The sequence below is a fragment of the Canis lupus genome, chromosome 32 (genome assembly GCF_003254725.2).
Source record: "Canis lupus dingo isolate Sandy chromosome 32, ASM325472v2, whole genome shotgun sequence".
NCBI lineage: Eukaryota > Metazoa > Chordata > Mammalia > Carnivora > Canidae > Canis > Canis lupus.
In genome coordinates, this window is record NC_064274.1 from 16,546,409 (window position 1) to 16,570,272 (window position 23,864).

Consider the following 23,864-nt stretch of genomic DNA (forward strand, 5'->3'; position numbering starts at 1 on the left):
TCTTTAGCTCATTAGAATGAGGAATTTTATATGTGCTGGAATAATGAAAACATTGTGAAAAAAGCTGCCTAGTGTTACTTGTGTGTAATATAATTCAGTTTAGTCCTACTACGAGTTACAACAGTGAGTACACGGAACGCAAGTTAAAATCAGTATATATGTGTTATGAGGTATAACTATAACTATGTGTGTTATTTAGTTGGATTACGATTATTTTTAGTTTAATATTTTTCAAATTTATTCATTAGAAATCCATGTTACTGAATTTGTTAAAACTTTACTACTTCTCTTCAACCTGAAGTTTCAAGAATTATAAAGATTATCTTCTGTCGAAAGTTCTAATGTTGAAATAACATTTTATTTTAGCAAAAGTTCATAGAAAATGTATTTATAATAGCCAAAAACTGGAAACAACGCAAATGTCTAGTTACTGGTGAATGAATAAGAAAATCATGATATATGCAATGGAATGCTTTTCAGCACTAACAAAGGATAAGCCACTAACACATGCAACTTGAATGAACCTCAAACCTTTGTGCTAAGTAAACAAAGCAAGGCCCCGAAGACTACATTCCATTTATATGAAATTAAAAAGAACCTAATTTAGAAAAAGAAAAATATTTCACAGTGACAGAAAACAGATTTACAGTTGCCTGGTGCAAGCATGGGGGATAGAGATTGACCAGGAGGAAGCACAAAGGAACATTCTATGTAATGGTGATATCCTATATCCACATTGTAGTGATAACAATCTTGTATTTATTTGATCAGAATAGCATTCTTATTTCAGGGCATTATGTATAGATGGCATTTGTATTTGTAAAAGAATGTTATTAATTAAGAAAAAGTGAAATATGCAAAAATTTATTACTCAACTGATCTAGAACTCCTCAAAACAGAAGTTGGAAAGAAGGAACTACTATTTGTAGGCAGCTTTACGTGTATTATAATTACTAGGAAAATGTAAGTATTACATTAGAGAAGTCTTCTTATATATAGGAAATTGCCATTTTGATTATATTGTCTAATGCCTCCTAGCCTAATTTTGCTTATCTGCGAATAGACTTATCAGTCCAGAACAATATTTTGTCATTCAACTGAAATGTCAACATTTCAAAAAGACACAAAGAGGAGTAACATTACCTGTCTCTATTTATTCAATAATAATATTATAAAATGTATTTGAAAATGCTTAACACTTATATGCCATAAAACATCTCATTTCTTTCATCAAATAACTTCTCTTCATAGATTCTATCAAAAAATGTTTATAGTAATATGTGGTAGCATAAAACCTCTAAATTTCTAAAAATATGATATTGAAGTAAGCTGTAATATATCTGATTGGGAAAATATTGTTCAGCCAGTAAAAATGTAATAGAATACAAATTATAAGGGATTAAGGAGTGTACTTATGATGAGCACCAAGTAATGTATGGAATTGTTGAATCACTGTATTATATACCTGAAATGAATATAAGACTGTATGTATGTTAACTCACTGGAACTAAAATTTTATTTAAAAAAGTAAAATACAATTAAAATGTTTATTAATATGAAAAAATAGAATACAATGCTATAAATGTGCTGTGACTATTGGTATTAAAAATTACTTAAGAAAAATATAAAAAAGAACATATCAATGAAAGCTAACCTGCCCTCTTCCTTGATATTGAGTTTCTGAATCATAAACTGGATGAGTTCTAGGGACTGAACTAAAGAGGCTCCAAATTCCCACTTCACAATTGAGGCTACATTTCTGCCCTCAGATCTAGATTTTTTTTTTTTTCCTACACACATCAAGAAATGCCTTGGTATACCACCTATCTATTTCACATTTAGGAACCCTGTGATAAGCTATTGCTGAAGGATAGTATACTCCAATTACCATTCATAAACAGCCATGTCATATTATAGCAATTTTACCTTGTCTCTGATAGTTAGACATTTCCACTTAGCCTCTGCCAACTGGGATACTATATGCAACTTGATTAAAAAACAAAAAAAAAACAAAACCTTTTTATACTATAGTCATGCCACATTTATAATTTTGTATCATATTTATTACATTTTCTCTAGCTAAATAATACTTTCCTAGTCAGATATGCTATCACTAACTTAAGCATTCTATTTTTGGAAATTTAGAGGTTTAAAATATTATATATTACATTGTTATACAAAGGTTTTATGCTACCATTACATTGCTATACATTGCCTATACATACCAGCATACAGAACTCTTGTGAGATACTTGCACTACAACCACCACCACCTCATGCCATGCATTTCTTAGTGTTTTGTGAAGGAGTTGTCCCTTTTCCAGATAGTCAGGGAGATGAACAGTTTGTTCAGAACAAATCTATTTCAACATTACTACCTCCCTAAATATCTATAGAATACCAGAGAAATTGTGTATAGGTTATCTCAAAAATCCATTCATTATTGGTCCATCCTTCAATTAGCCAATCTAACAAACTACTACCACCACCCACAAGTATCAATATCTTAATTATCAAATTCCAAATCATTACCATCCATGATAACGTGTTTTCCCGAATTGATATTTACACTCCATCCTGTATGGTATAAAACTTTTATAAGTGGGTATTATACTTCTCTGACAGTTATTTGGGACTTAACTTGTATCTGGAGGCAATGAGGAGTAAAGTAGATGAGTCCAAAAGAGAGCTGTGATTCCCCAGATCCAGGCATTGGGATTATTTATGCAGAGGAAGGCTGATTCTCTCAGAAGGGGTGAGAAAAGGCTTCTAATACCAAAGAGTTTCAGAGGGATTTTGAAACTCTGAGTTCCCATCAATGCCCTTCACTTACAATGAGAGACCTTATAAGGCAGAAGATTTAATTGGAGATTGAATTGTGCTGTCCTTACAGTCAAGCTTTAGTCTTGTCTTCAGTCCTATCTGCCCTGGAACTATAATTTAAGAGACGCCATCAAAGCTGCTATCAAGACTTTCAAATTTTACCTTATTTCTAAATTGAGTATTCATTGCCTTCCATTTCTCTATTACTCTTTGTATTATTTGAAGGCTTGAGAGCAGTTAGCTAGAACCACAGTTTTTAACTTAGAAATTTGGCCAATTAATTTACAACAAAGGAGGCAAGAATATACATAGGAAAAGGACAGTCTCTTCCATAAGTGGTGTTGGGAAAACTTAACAGCTACATGCAAAAGAATAAAATTGGACCACTATGTTACATCATATACAAAAATTAACTCAAAATGAATTAAGACTTGAATATAAGGTCTAAAACTATAAAACTACTAGAAGAAAATAGGCAGTAAGTTCCTTAACATCAGTCTTAAAAATGTTTTGTGATTTTGGTTTGGTTTGGTTTAGTTCTGACTTCAAACGTCAGGGAAATGAAAGTAAAAATAAACAAATGAGACTACATCAAAGTAAAAGGATAAGCTACTGAATTGAAGAAGATACTTGCAAATCATATATACAATTAGAGGTTAATATCCAAACTACATAAAGAACCATACAATTCAGTAACAACAATCTGGTTAAAAAATGGATAGAAGTTCTGAAGAGACATTTTTTGAAAGAAGACATATAGATAGTCAACAGGCACATGAGATATTCAATAGAAATCAAAACCACAAGTCAGTATGGCTATTATCAAAAAGAAAGAAATAACAAATGCTGGCATGTATGTGGAGAAAAGGGAATCCTCATACATTGTTGCTACAAATGCAAACTGTACCGCCGCTCCAGGAAACAATCTGGAGGTTTCTCAGAAACTTAAAAAATAGACCTGCCATATAATCCACCAATTTCATCAGTGGGTATCTGCTTGAAGAAAATGCAAACTCTAATTCAAAAAGATGCATGCACCCCTATGCTCGTTGTAGCATTTGTTTGGTTGGACTATAGACTTGATGGAAGAAGGAAGCTCATAAAAGATGATAATGAACACCATGTGATTAAAATAAAAATTAAAAAAAAATTATCACATAGGAGACTGGAGTATTTGAAACTGAGATTTTAGAGGGGTCAGAGTTGTTGTTAATAAAGGATATGTTTGCTGATATAAATATAAAAGCAGTGCCATTTGAATTAAATAGAAAATATAAGTATAATGCAACTGAAACATTATTAAATTCTAATTAGTTTATGTTGTCTGTCAAAGGGAGTTTAAGATTTGCCTTACCTTTATAAAAATGGATACAAAATTTAAAAGACATGTATCCCCAGGCTAAGGCTTTGTTCTTGCCATGATAAGAAAATATTAAAAGATAATTTTCAATGGCACAACTTTCACACCATAACACAATATGATTTTACATTATCCCGATTTTCTACCTAAGGCTAACTGTTGTACCAATAATCGACTTGCCGCATTGTAGAAACTGCCCTACCTTGCAGATGAATTCAAACAGTGGACCTATTATGCTGTGGCCAACAGCAAATCTTTTTTTTTTTTTTTTTTTGCCAACAGCAAATCTTACCTGTATCTCACATGCCCCTTCTTATTACTCCTGTACCCTCTACCAAAGGGCGAAAAAAAATATTAAAACACTTTCAGATCTAGTCACAGCCAGTCTGTCAATTTGACTATTTATAAATGAGCTCCAAAGAATAGATTAATATATAAATATGATTTACATACCTTAAGCATTCAGAAGATTTATACATTCTCTCCCATTCTTAAAAGGGATTGCCCTGGAAATGGCTAATTGCCAACAATATCCTCCTTATATTTTTTAAACAGTGATTTTGTAAGTGTGAAACATTTTAAAATTTATTGACACTCCAATCAACCAGTCTACTTAAACATATTAACCAGCTTACTTGAACATATTCAGTCACCCATAATATTGGAAATTTCCTCCTTGCAGTAAGTTTTTAGCCATTCTGCTAGGATCCTGGTTCCAATAAGAATTCTAATTTTGAAAAAACAATGTTTATAAGGAGAAGTAATAATTTTATTTTTTAAATCATATTTCATAAAAGAGTTCCACAGTCCAAGATCATGTAATAAACGCTCTGTGAGTTTTCAAACCTATGAGAAGCTGATACCATACAACTGAATTGGAGAGTCTTAAATGATAACTCTTCCATATTTTCAGGCACACACAAAGTAGAATACATATATACTCACACAGAATAAGACTTGGAACAACAGAATTTTGCCTGACTCAGGTGAAATTACCAAGTTTTACAAACTTGCCTGAGGGAAAAACATTGTTTTATCTCTTTAACAACTTTTATAGCAAGATAATATATACAGTAGAAAGTTGATATATTTTTTGATATGGCAAACCAGTCATATCAACATGCAAATCTGTATTAAGATCTTCTACTATAGCAGAGAGGTCACTCCAGAAAATGCAAATTCCACATGCTTATACAGAGTGATAGTGGGAGATTTCAAACTCAACAGAAGTTAGACAAATCAAAATACCCAATCCTAGAGTCATACTTTTGCACATCCTGGTCTCAGGAATTGCCATTCTAATTTTTGCCATCCCTTAACCATGTGGGATTGTGTTTTTAATTTAGTAGATAATTTTTTGTCTTCCATCTGATTGTCTCTTCTAGTATCCTGAATCTAGAAAAATTTTTTTTTCAAATTGTTGAGACAAAACAAAAAAAAGGGGGGAGGGGAGTGGTCTTTGTTTCTCTCTTGTTACTTCCTTCTTTTATTTAGTTTTAATTGTGAAATATAATTTACATACATAGAAGTGCACAAAATTTAAGTGTGCAACTCAATCAATTATGACTAACAATGGAACACCTGTGTAATTACTACCTAAAAAAAGATAGAACATTACCAGTGACACAGCCCCCATTGCCCCTGTCTCAACCATTATTGTTTATCCCCAAAGGTAACTACTTACAGGATTCCCAGCATTCCCATTCATGCTGTTTTCGAACAGTTATCATACAGTGTGCAGTTCTTTTTGTTTGTTTTTTACTCAACATTTAGTTTGTGAAATCCATTCATGGTGTTATATTCAAATTAAATCTATTTGTTTTCATTTCTGTACAATATTTCATTGCATGAATATAACTATGCATTCTACTCTCAAAGAGTGTTAGTTTGTGGCTATTATGAATAATGTTGCTATGAACCTTTTCTGTGCTTCTCTCTTGGTACACATATTCCTCTTTGGAGTAAATACCTAAGGAGTAGAATTGCTGAGTCTTAAGAAAAGCATATATTAGTCTTCAGGGATGCTGCCAAATTGTTTATCAAAATGATTGAATCAATTTACAATCCCAACAGTACTCTGGTAACTCCACATCCTTGCCAACAATTGATATTGTCTATTTCTTTAATCATTCTGGTGGCTCTGTAGTAGTATTCCATTTTCCTTATAATTTGTATATCTCTAATAACTAGGGAAATTGCCATGTTTTCACCTTTATTGCCATTTATCTTCTTTTGTGAAGACTCTTGACCATTTTTCTAATTACTGTCTGTTTTATTCTTACTGATTTATAGAAATTATTTTTGTTAGATATGTTTATGGCAAATATCTTCTACTATAACTTATCTTTACTCTCTTAGTGGTCTATTTTGAACTACAGAGTATTACTGTAGTTAAATTTATCAATCGTTTGTACTCTATTCAAGAAATCTTTTGCAATCTGACCTTGTGGATTTATTAGATACATTCTCTTACATTATTTTCTGGAAGTTTTACTGTTTATTTTTTATATATTTATATATAAGCCATTTGTATTGATTTCTCTGTATGTTGTAAATTAGGAGACAAGTTTCGCTATTTTTCACATGTATATCCAAATATACCTAGTAATGCTTATTGGAAAAAAAAACCTCCCTTTCTCTATATATTGCAGTGCCAGCTGGGCATAAATCAAGTGTCTATGCATACATGGGTAATTTTCATTGATATGGTCTATCCTTGTATAAATACCATGCTGTCTTAATTACTGTATACAGCTATAGTCAGCCAGACCAGCTGAATGCAGCTGACTACAGCCCGCTTTTTCTTCTTCTTGAACATTGTCTTGGCTATTTTTATCCTTCTGCAATTTCATATAAATTTTACATTCAGCATTTCATTCTCTCTCTCTTTCTGTCTCTCTCACAAAAAGAACCTGGGATTTTGCCTAGCAATTCACTGAATCTATAGATTACTTTGAAAAGACTTTATATCTTCATAATATTGAGTCTTTGGATCAATAAACATGATATATCCATTCATTTATTTAATATTATTTCAATCAAAAAAGTTTATAGATTTTCATGTAGAGGTCTTTTACATTATTGTTCCTAGGTTACTTGATGTTTTCAATGCTATAGTAAGTGGGATATATTTTTGATTCCATATTTTAAGGTTTTGTTGCTGGTATATATATATATATATATATATATATATATACATCTGTTTGATTTTTGAATATTGAATCTGTACCATAGTAAACTGATAACTGATTAATTTTAATAATTTACCCTATACTACCTTGGTTTTTCTACATACATATTCATACCAGATCCAACCGTAACTTCTATTTCATTTTTTCCCCAATTCTTAAGTTATTTATTGTTGTTGTTTGGCTGTTGCACTATGCTGTGTACCTTTAGTTGAACAGAAGTGGTACCAACTTGTAGCCTTTAGTTTCTAAAAATACTTATTTTAGTGTCTTAAGTGTGATGTTTGCTACAGGTTTCCTGAAAATTCTCTTTGTGAAACTAAGCACAATTTTTTTATTTCTAGTGTGCTGGATTATTTCTGGGTTGTTTTGTTGTTTTTCGGGTTTTTTTTTTTTAAAGACTGATGTTGAATTTTATCTATATCTTTTCTGTATCTACCAACATGATTATAGGACTTCTCTCCTTTATAGTGTTGATATAGTGAAATACAATGATCATTTTTTAAGTTTTATTGAAAAACAATTGACACACATCAGTGTATAAGTTTAAAACATATAGCATGATGGATTGATTCCCACATATTGTGAAATGATTATCACAATATGTTTAGCTAACATCCATCTTCTCATAGGTATAAGGAAAATAAAATAAAATAGAATAAAAAGAAAGTTCTTGTGTTGATATCTTTTAAGATAAACTTTCAATGTTTTTTTGTATCATACATTAATGTTTGCTATAGTTATTATATTGTATACTATACTCCTATCACTTATTTATCTTAAAACTGGAAGTTTGTATATTTGACCAACTTCTTCCAATTCCCCCTCCCCACTACTCCGTGCCTCTGGTCATCACAAGTCTGATGTATTTTTAAATGAGGGGTTTTTTTTCTTTACATTCCACCTATAAGTGAGATGACATAGTATTTATCTTTCTCTATCTCACTTATTTCATTTAGTATAAGACCTTCAAATTCCATCCATGTTGTCACAAATGGTAGGATATCCTCATTTTTTATGGATAAATAATATTTCATTGTAGGTATTTGATATATATCTCACAACTTCTTTATCCATCCATCTATTAATAGACACTTAGGTTGTTTCCATGTTGTGGCTATTATAACACTGCTGTTATGTAACACTGCTGTGAACATAAGGGTGCAGATATCTTTTCAAGTTAGTAGTTTTCATTTCCTTTGGATAAATTCCCTGAAAGAGTATTGCTGGATCATATGGTAATTTTTTTTGTAACTTTTTGAGGAACCTCTATATTGTTTTCCATAGTGACTATACTACTTTGCAATTCCCCCAACAGTGAAAGAGGGTTCCTTTTACCCCACATCCTCACCAGCATTTCTTATCTCTTATTTTTTTGATGATGGGCATCTAACAGGCATGAGATAATTATTTCATTGTGGTTTTCATTTGCATTTCCCTAATGACTAGTGATGTTGAGCATCTTTTCATGTATCTAATGGCCTTCCATACATCTTTAGAGAAATGTCTATTCAGGTTCTTTGCCCAGTTATTAATTGGGTTGTTGTTGGTGGTGGTGGTGGTGGTTGTTTTTGCTACTTCATATTTAATTTTGTATCCTGCAACTTTACTGGAGTCATTTATTAGCTCTAATAGTTTTTGGTGGAATCTTTAGGATTTTCTCTACATAAAATCATGTCATCTGCAAATAGAGACAGTTTTACTTCTTCTTTTCCGATTTTGATACCTTTTATTTCTTTTTCTTGCCTGATTGCTCTAGCTAGGACTTCTAGTATTATACTGACTAGGCGAGTTGAGAGTAGGCACCTTTGTCTTGTTCCAGATTTCAGAGGAAAAGCCTTCAACCTTTTACCATTTAGTACAATGTTAGCTGTAGGCTTGTCACATGTGGCATTTATTATGTTGAGATATGTTCCTTCTGTACCTAATGTGTTAAGAGTTTTTATCATGAGTAGATTTTGAATTTTATCAAATGCATTTTCTGCATGTATCAAGATAATCATATGATTATTTACTTTCATTCCATTAATGTCTTATATCACATTTATCAATTTGCATATGTTGAACTATCCTTTCATTCTAGGGAAAAATTCCACTTTTCTGGGTGAATGATTCTTTTTAATGTGCTGCTGTATTTGTTTTGCTACTATTTCATTGAGAATTTTTGCATCTGTATTCTTGAGGGACATTGGCATGTGGCTTTCCTTTCCAGTAGTGTTCTTTCTTGGTTCTGGTACAAGATAATGCTGGCCTCCTAAAATGAGTTTCAGAGGTTTCTCTCCTATTTTGTTTTTTGGAAGAGTTTGAAGATTGGTATTAATTCGTTAAATGTTTGGTAAAATTCACCTGTGAAGCAATACGGTCCTGGGATTTTTTTTTTGTTGGGAGATATTTTATTATTGATTCAATCTCCTTATTCATAAATGGTGTATTCAGATTTTCTATTTCTTCCTGATTCAGTCTTGGAAAATTATATACATTTCTAAGAATCTTTCCATTTCTTCTAGGCTGTCTAGTTTTTTGGTGAATAGTTATTCATAGTAAGTAACCTTTTATGATCCTGAGAATTTCTCTGGTATCAGTTGTAATGTCTCCTTTTTATTTATAATTTTATTGATTTGGGTTCTTTCATTTTTTTTCTTACTTAATCTAATCAAGGGTTTGTCAATTCAATTTATCTTTTCAAAGAATCAGCTTTTAGTTTGGTTAATCTTTTCAATGGTTTTTCTGTTCTATATTTCATTTATTTATGCTCTAATTTTTATTATTTTCTTTCCTCCACTAACTTTGAGCTCAGTTTCTTCTTCTTTTACTAGTTTCTTATGGCATAGAGTTAGGTTGTTTATTTGGGATCCCTCTTGCTTCTTAATGCAGGTGTTTATGGTTATGAACTGCTTTTGCTGTATTCCACAAGTCTGGCATGTTGTATTTCCACTTTCATTTGTGTCAAGAAACCTTTTTTATTTCCCCTTTAATATCTTCTTTACTTCATTGGTTGTTCAGGAGAGTATTCTTTAACTTCCATGTGTTCATGATTTCCGAGGTTTCCTCTTGTTATTGATTTCTAGTTTCATGCCATTGTGGTCATAGAAGATACTTGATATAATTTCAATCTTCCTAAATTTTCTAGGACTGGTTTTGTGGTCTAATATATACTTGATTGTAGAAAATGTTCCATGTGCACTCGCACTTGAGAAGAATGTGTAGCTGCTATTTTGGATAAAATGTTTAGTTTATCTCTGTTAGGTCCATTTAGTCTATAGTGTTTTTCAAGCCCACTGTTTCCTTATTGATTCTCTTTCTGAATGATCTAGCCATTGTTGAGAGTGAAATATTGAAGTTCCCAACTATTACTGTACTACTATTTATTTCTCTTTAATTCTGTTAGTTTCTGCTTGATATATTCAAATGTTCCAGTGCTGGACACACAAATTTGAAATTGTTATATTTTCTTGATGTGTTGATCCCTTTACCGTTATATAATGACCTTCTTTGTCTCTTTTTATCATTTTTAAAGTCTATTTTGTCTAAGTATAGCCACCCCTGCTTTTTTGTTGTTGTTGTTGTTACTAGTGTTGCTTAAAGTGTTCTTTTTCCCTTCACTTTATGTGTGTCTTTAATGCTAAAGTAAATCTTTTGTAGACAGCATATTGTTGAATCTTGATGTTTTATCCATTCATCTATTCTGTCTTTTAATTGGAGAAATTAATCTATTTACATTTAAAGAAACTATTGCTAGGTAAGAACATACTATTGCCATTTTTTGCTCACTATTTTCTGAATGTTTTCTAGATTTGTTTTTCCTTATTTCTTATTCTGTTGTCTTTTTATGTGTTATGATGGCTTTTGGTATCACTATGCTTTCACGTCTTTATCACGTTCTTTTGTGTAATTATTACAGGATTTTTCTTTGTGGTTACAGGAGTCCTTTTTTTTTTTTTTTTTTTTTTTTTTTACAGGAGTCCTCTTAGGCTTATAACACTATTTTAAACTGATAACAACTTCAATAGAATTTGTAAATTTTACACTTTTACTTCCCCTCTCCCTCACACTTTGGTTATTTCTATTACAGCTACATATTTTAATACTGTATAAATAATGACAGATTTCTGTAGTTTTTTTGCGTTATGATTATAGGTTATTGTAGATTACTTTCACTATGTTAGATTTTTTTACCTCTTAAATTAGAGTTGTAGTTGAATTACATACCACTGTTATTGCAAAATCTAACTATGACTATACATTTGCCATTGCAGGTGAGCGTTATAATATGCTTTTAAGCTTTTATATTGCACATTTGTGTTCTTTCACTTCCACTAGAAAAATTCCCTTTAGCATTTCTTGTAAACCAGGTCTGTTGGTAATAAACTCCTTTTGCTTCTGTTTCTGGAAAAATCTTTATTCCTCTGTTTCTGAAGGACACCTTCAATGTATATAGAATTTTTGATTGGCAGTTATTTTCTTTCAATATTTTGAACATGTCATCTCATTTCTCCTAAAACACAAATTTACCTGCATCCTACTAGCTATTAAAACTTAAGGAGTTTTGGAATGGAATATGTTTATTATCAAACTTTAAAATATTTCTTTTTCCTGTGATTTTTCTTTGACCTATGGCTTAATAAAATTGTAATTATTGGTTTCCAAGCAAATAAGGATTATCTGGTTTTCTCAGTCCCACCTCCCTCCAATTGTTACAGCTTTGAAGGCTTTCAAAAGTGTTGTACAGCTTCTCAGTCTCTTAGCTTCTTCTTGTTAGATTGGAATTTATGCCTCAGGGAAAAGCAGTTCTAGATACCAGGGCATATTCCTGGATTATCTTCTTCTCCAGAACCTTGATCTTCTCATTTTTTATTTCTTCTGTAGTTCTTAAATGAATCATACATTTAATTTGTCTAGTTGCTGTCAATGGGAAGATGGTTTTCATTTACCAGAATTGGAAGTCAACAGCCCCATTACTTTTAACATTACATTCCTAAGTGCAGATATCAAATAAGTTGGGGAGGGGGTAGTATTCAACAAGAATGTTTAAATTATCCAAGTTGCAGATTTTATCATGGTAAATAAAATTCAACAAATATTCTTTCATGTGGGTGATAACAACTCTAATCAAGGTTAAAGTCTTTTTGTAACTTTGAGCTCCTGGATGGCTCTGGTAGTTAAGTATCTGCCTTCAGCTCAGGTCATGATCTTGGGGTCCTGAGATAGAGCCCTGCTCAGTGGGGAGCCTTCTTCTCCCTCTGTACTTTCCCTCACTCTCATGCTCTTTCTCTCTCTCTCCCTCGCTCTCCCTCAAACAGATAAATAAAATCTTAAAAAAAATTTTTTCTATAACTTTATACAACTCAACACCTAAAAACCAAACAAGCTAATTAAAAAATGGGCAGAGGACCTGATTAGACATTTTCCCAAAGACATATGGATTGCCAAAGACACAAAAATGTGCTCAACAGCACTGATCATCAGGGAAATTGAAATCAAAACCACACTTAAATATCATCTCATACCAGTCAGATGGCTAGTATCAAAAAGATATGAATTAATATGTTGGTAAGAATGTGGAGAAAGAGATCTTTTGTGCACTGTTAGTGGAAATGTAAATTGGTATAGCTACTCTGGAAAATAGTATGGAGTTTCCTCAAAAAATTAAAAACAGAAATATCATATTATCTAATAATTCCACTACTGGCTACTTACCCAAAGAAAATGAAAACACTAATTCAGACCCAGTAACCACACTGCTGAGGATTTACCCTCAAAATACCAAAACACTAATTCAAAGGAATACAGGCATCATAATGTTTATTGAAGCTATATTGTACTATTTAAAATAGCCAAATAATAGAAGTACCCCAAGTGTCCATTCTGATGATGAATGGATAAAGAAGATGTGGCATACAAACATACACAATGGCATATTATCCAGCCATAAAAAGAATAAAGTCTTGCCATTTGCAACAGCATGGATGGAGCTAGAAAGTATAATGCTAAGTGAAATAAGTCAGTCAGAAAAAGACAGATACCATATGGTTTCACTCATATGTAGAATTCAAGAAACAAAACAAATAAGGAGGAAAAAAAAGGGAGAGAGAGAGACAAACCAAGAAACAAACTCTTAACTATATAGAACAAACTGATGGTTACCAGAGGGGAGGTATGTGGGTGAATGGGGGGTATGTAAGGGGATCAACAGTACACTTATCATGATGAGCACTGAGTAATGTATAGAATTGTTGAAACACTGTATCATACACCTGAAGTTAAAATATATAAATATATAAATACACCTGAAGTTAAAATATATGTAACTGTATGTTTACTATATTGAAATTTTAAAAAATTAATTTAAAAAAGGCATATGTACCTCCATGTTCATTGCAGCATTATTTACAAAAGCCAAGATATAGGAGCAACCCAACTGTCCATCAATAGATGAACAGATGAAAAAGAATATATAAATTATGTTATATATTATATTAATATATAAAGAATATATATTATGTTGTATATTATATAAATGTATGTACATATATATGTAACTTATGATTCCAGGGAATTCAAGTAAAAATGATTTTCAATATTTATTGATGTATAAATCCAAAAAGTTATACTAAATGTAGGCATACTAGTATTAATATCACTGAACTATGGAATAATCAGGCATTTGGAAATAAAGTAGCTATCTGTGGTAATAATAATAAGGTAATTAATTCCAGGGTTGAATAAGAAAGTAGAAGAAGTATCATTGAAAGAAATTATACTAAATATTTATCATGCTTCCTTTTGGCTGGGTCTTACATAGTATCATAAAATTAAATATGAAGTAATAAATTTAAACAAAATACAGAAATTTATGCTGACGTTATGTCAAAAGATTTTTCAGTACTTGAAAGTTAATTTGGTATTAATTGTGTATGACTTCAGAGTCTCAGTAAATACTTGTTGATGTTCTTTTATTCTATTTTCTCTTTCCATAGGAGGAGAGGTCCCATACACAACTCTGGCTACTCGAATGATGATGGGGGCTTGGTGGCTATTTGCATTGATTGTCATCTCCTCTTACACAGCAAATCTTGCGGCTTTCCTCACTATTACCCGCATCGAAAGCTCCATCCAGTAAGTAGACAAAGATTCCAGTAGCTACAAAGCATGAGGAATGACAAGAGTAGCTAACACTATTTGAATAGGTATATGGTATCTGATAATAAATTTATGCTTTCCTTTTGAATAAAGGCTTAATTTTGTGATATGCAAATATCACTGTATTGGTAGAACATTTTTTATAAAATAGAATTCTGGGTATAATTTTAATGTTGCTTCCCACATTTTCCTGGAAGAATAACACATATTCAGTACTTTAGCTTCCAAGAAGTATGACTGTGTTTGGGCAGCATTGTAAAAAGGAAGGAAAAGGAGTCATACTAAAACATATATATCTCAAGTTTGACAATATCAGTTTTTGTCTTGAGTCTGCCCCATTATGCACTGATTAAATAGTTGGTAGATATTAGATGACTGACAGATGAGAGGTAGGGAAAGAGAGAGAAAGAGAAAGAGAGAGACAAGGGCAGGGGGCATAGAGAGTGACGGAACAGTAAAGAGAGAACACCACATTCATTTGTCTCTTCATTACATTGTAGCTAATGCCGTAGCTAATGTGGTCATTATTACAGCTGCTTTTTCAGCTGCAATGGTGATAAGTTGTCACTAACTATGGTGCACTTATGTTACTCCTAAAAGTTACTTAAGTCAATGTCTCAGTTCATAAATACCACTCCCACGAGCCCCAAGAGCCCAAAGCCTATGTTCTAGCACAGCCAATTCTCCTTTCGTGGTTTCATGCATACAATCAGTCCCACAGTGCACCTTCTGATTTCTTAGAACATGAGGTTCTGTATGTTGTTTTAAGAAATATTTTCCTGAAAATGTTTTATTCATCCCAAAATGAGATAGTTTGAATTTTCTTACAGTTGAAAAAATTCATTCTCAACAAAACTGATAATTCAAAATTATGAATAATTAGATTTGTTAAGCAATTCATTAGGGATTTAATTCATCCTTAAAGGAAAACATGAGTTCTTCTTGCCTTTTGAAAAATTTGTAAATGAAGTCCATTAATGACACAAAACTATTATAACACAATGCTAAAAATATGCATTTGCTCATTTAATACTTGCAATCATCTTCTGAAATACATACTATTAAGAACCCTTTTTATAACTGAAGTTGGTAAGTAACTTGCCCAAATCATGCAGCTAATAACCTATTGATTAAGGGCCATACTTTAAATCTGTCTGATTATTGAACCTGTGTTCTAACTTTACCACTCTAGTTCCCATTCCTTATACTTTTGTACGGCCAATTGTTTTTAGAGAACATTATAAAGGATGTGTCATTGTCCTATTCATTGGTAAGTGTGAGGATCTGAAGGATGACATTTTTCAAATCTTTATTTGGCTTGAGGAAATAAAATATCAAAAGTTAGGTAATTTTAAATGGGACAAATTTTGTAGGCATATATCCCGACATGAGCTAATTACATCTATAATTGATACCTGCCATTCAGGATAAGACCAATTGGCAGATCCAATCAATAGACCTCATATAAAGAAGGGGCGCCTAGGGGCACAGTTGCTTAAGCATCTGGCTCTTGGTTTTGGTTCAGGTCCTGATCTCAGGGTTGTGTTATCAAGCCCTGAGGTTGGCTTAGCACTGAGCACAGCATCTGCCTGAGATTATCTCTCCTTCTCCCTCTGCCCCTCATGCTTTTGCTCTTTCTTTCTCTCTAAAATAAATAAATCTTTTTTGCTTTTTTTTCAAGAAAGCACATTAGGGAAAATAGTTTAAAAAATTAAGGTGGAGTATTATATCTCACTAATATACTTATTATCAATTATGTTTTACTTGCCACATTTTGGGTGTACTTAAAGTAAAAACTGATGTAGTTCATAACTGACTGAAACATTTTAAAGAAATACATGAAGAAAAATTTGTAAATAAAATTATTAATTTTATGCAATAAATGACAATAACAGTAATAAAAATTATGACTAATAATCACTGAGAATATATTATGACTTTATTAAGTATGTTACATATATTACCTCATTTATTCCTCAAAAACACCCTGATAACACAGGTATTACTATTATTCTCATATGTAAATGAAAAAACAGAAGTTTGCAAGTTAAATTCTTGAGATCACATAACCAACAGTATCAGAGCTAAAAGTCTAGCCAATGTCAATCCAATACCCATCCATGGTCTTACCCACCAATTTTTTTCCTTATCTAGTGATGGTTTTTACAGATTGTTTGCCAAATCTGCTTCCCTGGGGTTGCAGACCTCATGACATGTGTTCATCTGAGCTAGTCATTACCAACTTTGCCAGCATTAGTTTGTATCTTGACTTTTATGCAATAGCAGTGGGAGCAGAAGCCTCTATCAAATTTTTACACCCATAAGGTTTCTCTAAAGGTAAAATCTAATGGAAAAAAGATCATAATTTCACATGATGTTTCCCTCAAGTATACTTCCACAGTCCACAATAACTGAGCCTTCATTTCTTAAAAAATTATTTCTTTCTAATGCCAGCTCACATTATTAAAAGTCAACAGTGGGTATAATAAATCTCCCTTCCTTCTAATCTGATCACTAGTCTAATTTTGAAAGGGGGAAAAAATTCAGAGCCAAAGGAGTTAAAAGAAGCCTGATTCTCTTCCCAAACTTAAAGATATCTTCTAATTTCATGCCTCAGCTGCATTGGTAAACATAATTGCCTGCAGTGTTTCTTGGAAACATTTAAAATTCCATTTGCAACTAATGTCAAACTTTCTTGGAAGATTCTAAGTTTAATTTTTCTTAGAAAAGACAAAAACCACATTACCATCCAATGTCATGCTCCTTAATCATTTATATTCATAAGATTTGTTCATCACCAAATGAAGCAATGCTTGTCAAAGCACCTTTTCAGCTCATTTTTGCTGTGCCATTAGCACACATATCCCAGTCACATGTTCATTCCCAAAATTCAAAGTTGCCTCTCCAGACCTGGAAGGACAGAGGTAGTTAGAGGGAAGTCAGTGAGAGAGAGAGGAAGAGCTGCTACTTCTAAATGGATGGTTGATGGAAACTCTTACAGTTTGGTAAGGGAAATCCAATAGATTTGTTCTTGAGAAACTGAATTTGTTTTACAAAATTTACCTCTTTTACAAAATTAGATATTTATTGACATCTAACCTTCCAGGTGTCACTTGCCATTAATTAAAATTTTGAAGGTAAATTTTCCTTGAAAAAGATAATTCCCAAGTTTAATTTTATACCCCTTCAGTGATAATTATGTCCTGCTGCTTGATATGATGGAATATGATAGATAATGACATATTTGGGATGGGTAATATTGAGATATACAGTTAAATTTTTCTAAAGGAAAAAACACACAATTTCTATGAGACTCTAATGACATTTGGACTGGGTCATTGTTATTGAATGGTACCAATGTAGCTGGTTGCTTTTAGATACCTAGCAAATGGAATGAACCTTCCTCCCACCCCCCCATCCCCCACTGGTAACCCAGCTAAGATGGGCACTGGTAAAATGGAGCATGTGAAATTTTGAAGGTAATTTCAGAACCAGTACTGGGTAATAACATCATGAACATTAGTTCCATTAGTCTTTGCTGTGATGTGATTTTCAAAAACCTACTTCTCTCACAAATAAAGTGGGAAAAAAAGCTACAAAGGAAATCACAGTTGTAGTCATTAATAACTTTAGAATCAGATTGTCTTTGGTGGTAAAACTTAAAGTCTAATTTCCTGGGGCTATAAGTAAGCTTGGGTCTATTCAAAGGCATCCTAAAATCCCATCATAGGTTTATGTTTAAAGCATTCATCCACCATAATGTTTCAGGTTGGACTAAACAAATATTGACTGACTGTAGTCATTGAATAAACTAATTTGGGATATATTTCATATGCAAAAAGAGATCCATATTCTATGCTATCCTGGAGGAGACTCTGTTTCCCTTAGCATACCAATAACAGGACTTTTGTATCCACATTTGCTCATATTTGGAAGAGAAAAAAATATTGAGCAGTTGTTTTTCTCATGCCACACAACAGAGTATGAGCTAGCCCTGGGCTTAGAAATCTAAGTCTGTCACCAGGTCTGAGTATAAGAGAGAATGGTAGAACTGGCAGGTGCTCTCTAAAGAAATTATTTCTTTCTTTCCTTTGCTCTCACAGAACTATGTGAACTATATTCAGCAAGTTACTATTCAAAGAGATCATTACAATTTTGGAAATGGAGGCACTTCTAACTTAAAAACTAAATAAATATATTACTTCATTCATTTAATTCAACTGAATATATATATAGTTAAACATCATACTAGGTATTGAGTCCAAAAGGATATTTAGGTATTATTCCTGAGCCACAAGTTAGTTAGAGACATAGCAATGTAGAATTTAAAGACATTGGAACTGTGATAGATTTATTTGTGAAATACTGTGTGAACACAGGGAAGGAGTAATTTAATTCAATAACTTGGAGAACAAGGGGAGGAGAAAGGGAAGATACTATCAGGCATCACAGAGGTATCATCGAGAGTTTGATCTTGAACAATGAATTTCAAAAGCCTGAAGCAGTAGCTTACTGGGGAATATTTGCAAAAGCAAGAGAGGTATGAAATTCTTAGGAGAGTGTCTAGCAAAGGGCAGATGATCAAAATCTGTTAATTTCCTTCCTGGATTGAGATGAGTGATGTGAGAGTGGCAGAAAATAGAAAAGGAAAGTGGAACCAGATCCTGAAAGGCATGATAAAACTTGTTGAAGAATTTGGAATTTTTCCTGGAGATAATGGAGAGTGACATCATTGAAGAAAGACAGCTTTATCTGTGGAGAGGAGCTTGGATAGGAAAGAAAAGATATAGAAGTGTATGAAAGCTAGTAGGTTTCTATTTAATATAAACTTGAATCATGTATCTTCTTGTTTCAGGGCTATTTTAATTTGAAAATACCAAAGGTTTAAGGGAATAAGAGAAATGTGGCTTGAGAAAGATTTTATCTCTAGGCTAACATTTACATTTATAGCAGATGCTGGAATATTGACTTAGTTTATTTTTGAAGATTTTCAAAGAGAGAATGTGGTTGACTACCTTATCACTAAAACAGGTAGAGAAGGAGAGAGTTACTAATATGAGAAAATTCTAGAAATCACTCTGGTTGGATGACTTCTCAGATGCAATTTTGCAGAAAAGTTGCATCTCAGTGTCTGCTATTCATGGATTTTATCTTTTTAATTATTTTTGGCTTTAAGTCATCAAAAAATAAGTCATAATTGTTTTTAATAAATTCTAATACATTTTCAAAGTAATACAGGACTATACTGAGAAAATAGGAAAATACCGTAAATTTTGAAGGACAAAGTGTTAATAACCCATAGCTTGTCGTGTTGCAATATGTTCTATTAATATTTATTTATTTTTATTTATTTTTTTTATTTATTTATGATAGTCACACACAAAGAGACACAGAGAGAGAGAGAGAGAGGCAGAGACATAGGCAGAGGGAGAAGCAGGCTCCATGCACCGGGAGCCCGACGTGGGATTCGATCCCGGGTCTCCAGGATCGCGCCCTGGGCCAAAGGCAGGCACTAAACCGCTGCGCCACCCAGGGATCCCTGTTCTATTAATATTTAAACAAGCTTTTTTTAACAGTGTATTTTGAAGTAATTATATATACACAGGAAGTTGTGAAGATATAGTAGAGTGAGGTCCCGGGTACCCTTCACCTAGTTTCCTCCATAGTTACATCTTAAGTAATTATATTATAATATCAAAACAAGGACATTGACATGGATGCAATATATGCATATAGTTCTATGCCATTTTATTACATGTACAGAAGGTATAACCACCACTGCAACAGCTATAGAACTATCCTACCATTACAAAAATCTCCCTCATTCTACACTCCTTCTTCCCCACCAGCCCCAACCCCTAAGAATAACTAATATGTTCCCTACGGTATTTATCCTTTCAAGAGTGATATATAAGTTGAATCATACAGTATGTGGCCTTTTGAAATAACACCTTTTCCCCCTCTCAGCAAAATGCCCTTGAGATCTATCCAAGTTGTTGCACACATCAACAGTTCATTGCTTTTTATGGCCGGGTATGATGTACTAGTTTGTACTAGTATGAATGTACTAGTTTGCTTAACAATTTACCTATTGCATGGAATTTTTTTATTCTAAGTTTTTGGCTATTGTAAATAAAGTTGCTAAGGGCATTTATGTGCATTTCTGGTTTTTTTATAGATATGTTTTTATTTTTCTGGCATAAATGCCCAGGAGTTCGATCCCAAGTCTCCCTGCCTACTATTTCTCTACTTACTCTGTTTTCTCTTACTTAACTGTTGCTTCCCTCTTTTCCATTTTCTTCTCACTCAAGCTTATGATCCAGACTGTGGAGTCCAGATGGTTACCTTCCTCCATCCTTAAAACTGATCTGAAAACCTCTATTATTACTATATCCAATCAAAATAGAGTGCAATTCCATAGCCACGCATATTGAACCCTTCAAAAGCTGACCCAGCCTCATTTCTCTACTGGCACCAACTGTAATCCATTCTCACACTTGTTCATGTTCCAGTTAAGCTGCTCTTGGAGGACATTTCATACTTCTGTGGAGTTTACATGCTGTTCCCTTTCCCTGAAAGGAACCAGAACTCTGTTGTCTTTTGGCATCATCCATTTGCACAGTCACAATCAGCCATTACACATGTGTCTTCTCTTTGAGGGTATAAATTCTTCAAAGGCAAGGGCTATACCATATTCATATTTGTGCCCTTAATGTGTCCTAGAATGCCTGGTGCATAGTATTAATAATAACAGCAGCAGCTTATATGACTGAGTGCGTGTTCTATGACAGACACTTCCCTAAATGTTTTGCTTAGATTTTTCTCATTTAATTCTCATGATAGCCCCACAAGAGATATATTATTTTCATCTCCATTTTGGAGATGATAAATCAAAAGTGAGGATGGTAAACCTAGGCAGTCTGGCACTAGAAACCTTGTCTTAATCAGCGGACCATATCAAGTGCAATTAGCAAATACACTAAGCCTTCATCAAATGAAATAAATAAACAAGTGAATAAATGAGTGAATGAAAACCATAAGGGTCATTGTAAGTTTTCTGAAAAATAAAGAGTTCTGCAGAAAAGAATCAGTGGCCGAATTATATTTAGCTAAGTTAATTTCAGCTATTTCTAAGTTACGTGGTATCCTAGGAACAGAAACAGGAGACCATGAATTTAAATAAATCTGCATGCAAATCCTTTGCCACTTATTAGCTGAATGATCTTGTCATTTTCCATAATTATTTTAAGCCTTATTTTCCCTAAAGGTAAAAAGATAATGGGTTCAACTTCATAGGCTTAATATAAAGAATAAATGGGAAACAAAGAGATACAAATAACAGCACAGTTCTTGGATACACGCTATACTTGCTTCCCTTTTTCTCTTTGTTCTCTAGGAAGTCATATGGATTCTTTGGACTGTTTTCATCCCTCCACCCTTTTCAGTGGTGCTAATCACTATCATTTTTACTATTTTGTTCACAATTCCATGCACTAAATTATTCCTTCTACCTGGTTCACCTAGGCCTCAAAGTTCCTTGCTATTGCTGCTGTTGCTTCCAGCACAGCTGCCACTGCCCTACCTCACAGTCCATCTTCCTGGGGGTTGTCTTATCACACCATTTAATCCTCCAAGCCCCTAAAGATTTTTAAAAAAAGAAGAAAAAAAAAAGAACTGGCTGTCAAAAAGCCTTATTCGAATGTAAGCATAAGTAAGGGTCTGGCTGAATGATTCACTGTTGTCTCACCTTTGCTTGATTAACTATCACTACATCAAGCTGCCATGGATAGTGAATGCACTTAACTTGGGTCAGGACAACTGTTTGTCAGGCAAGTTTTCTCTTTTAAGTCATCTTTAATTGGCCCTCTCATCACAGAGCTCATATGCTACTTCCTCTGTGCAGCCTGCCCCGTAGTGTTCATAACGAGATTCAGTGTCTCTTTTTGTTTTAACCACCTGGCATCTATCTACCTGGCTTAAACCCTAAATTACATGTACCTTTGTGTTGAGGTAGTATTCTACTTGTTTTACCTTTTCAGCTGAAATGTATGCTCTCGGTTGTGCCTTTATTGCCTTTGTATCAGCGTAGCACCTCTTACCTCTTATGTAGCTTAGTGACTACATAGTTGGTTACATGTAAAATATTCATGATGTAGTGAACCAGAAAGGGATTTCTTAGAATCTGGCCTGAGACTGTGGAACCTTGTGACTTGTCTATATACCTCATGACAAATCAGGAAGCAATATGAAAGCCATTTTTACGTGTCATTATTCCAGGATAAGAGAAGAAGCCCCAAGTGGTATGCTCTCAAGGTTTTCTCAGTGTCTCACCCACTCCAGGCTTCCAGTGGGAGGCTACTTCAGAGCTCTCAGCAGGGAATTGCACACTTTATTAGGAACAGCCAAAGTCAAGGTCACTGAAGTGAGCTGGGCCTGATTCATACCACTTTTATGTTTCAGTTTAGTATGGAATTGTATAGGCTTAGCTTCAGACAGGCCCTACAGACAGAGGAAGACATTCATCTCCTTACTCTATATTGTTCGGTGTTGAAATGGCTTACTTGTCAAAGCACTTAAGTACCACAGTGATGTATGTTTGATAAACATATAGCCATCTAGATGTTATAGACCATGATTTTCTCTCTTTTTGAAAAAAATAAAAACTCTCAGAGTTTTTTCAAAGCCACCCTTCAGTGAGCATTTAATTAAAAGTTGTCTCCCACTTTATTTGTGACTCCCAGGAACAGGGCTATATTATCATCGCTGTAGACTCTTATTTACAATGAGCTCACCAAGATGAAAACTTTCTTTCTTTCTTTCTTTCTTTCTTTCTTTCTTTCTTTCTTTCTTTCTTCTTTTTTCTTTCTTCTCTCTTTTTCTTTCTTTCTTTCTTTCTTTCTTTCTTTCTTTCTTCTTTCTTTCTCTTTCTTTCTTTCTTTCTTTCTTTCTTTCTTTCTTTCTTTCTTTCTTTCTTTCTTTCTTCTTTCTTTCTGTTTCTCTTGCCTCATCTGTCTTTCCCTGTCCTCTCCATCACACCAGCAATCCTGATGTGCTGACCTCCACCCTCTGCCAAGTGTCTCTTTGATCCTCTTAGTTGCTCTGCAAGCTCCTATCAGATAGTCCATTTATTTTTAATGACTTTTTCCTCCACTCCTACACACACTGTCACCACACACACACCCGCTATAGCCCCTGTTTCTCACACCCTGATCTTTTACCCTAAGGACAAAGTTTAGAATCGCCAGATACCCCAGGTCATGGCAAGTCATGGGGATGGTAAAGAACAGATCTGCAGGTGGCTTGCTGGGCAGCTTTTGCAGATGAAGATTGCCATTTTCTCAGAGCAATGCTGCA

The 23,864-nt window shown here is 33.4% G+C and overlaps 1 protein-coding gene across 3 annotated transcripts in view; it reads left to right on the forward strand.

The window, feature by feature from the left end:
- GRID2 (glutamate ionotropic receptor delta type subunit 2) overlaps positions 1-23,864 on the forward strand; it is a 1,467,015-nt gene that overhangs the window by 1,189,583 nt on the left and 253,568 nt on the right. For all 3 annotated transcript variants that reach the window (XM_025424636.3, XM_025424645.3, XM_025424626.3), the window contains exon 12: positions 14,348-14,486. In XM_025424636.3, the coding sequence (XP_025280421.1) occupies positions 14,348-14,486 (139 nt within the window). The remainder of the gene's footprint in view (positions 1-14,347; positions 14,487-23,864) is intronic.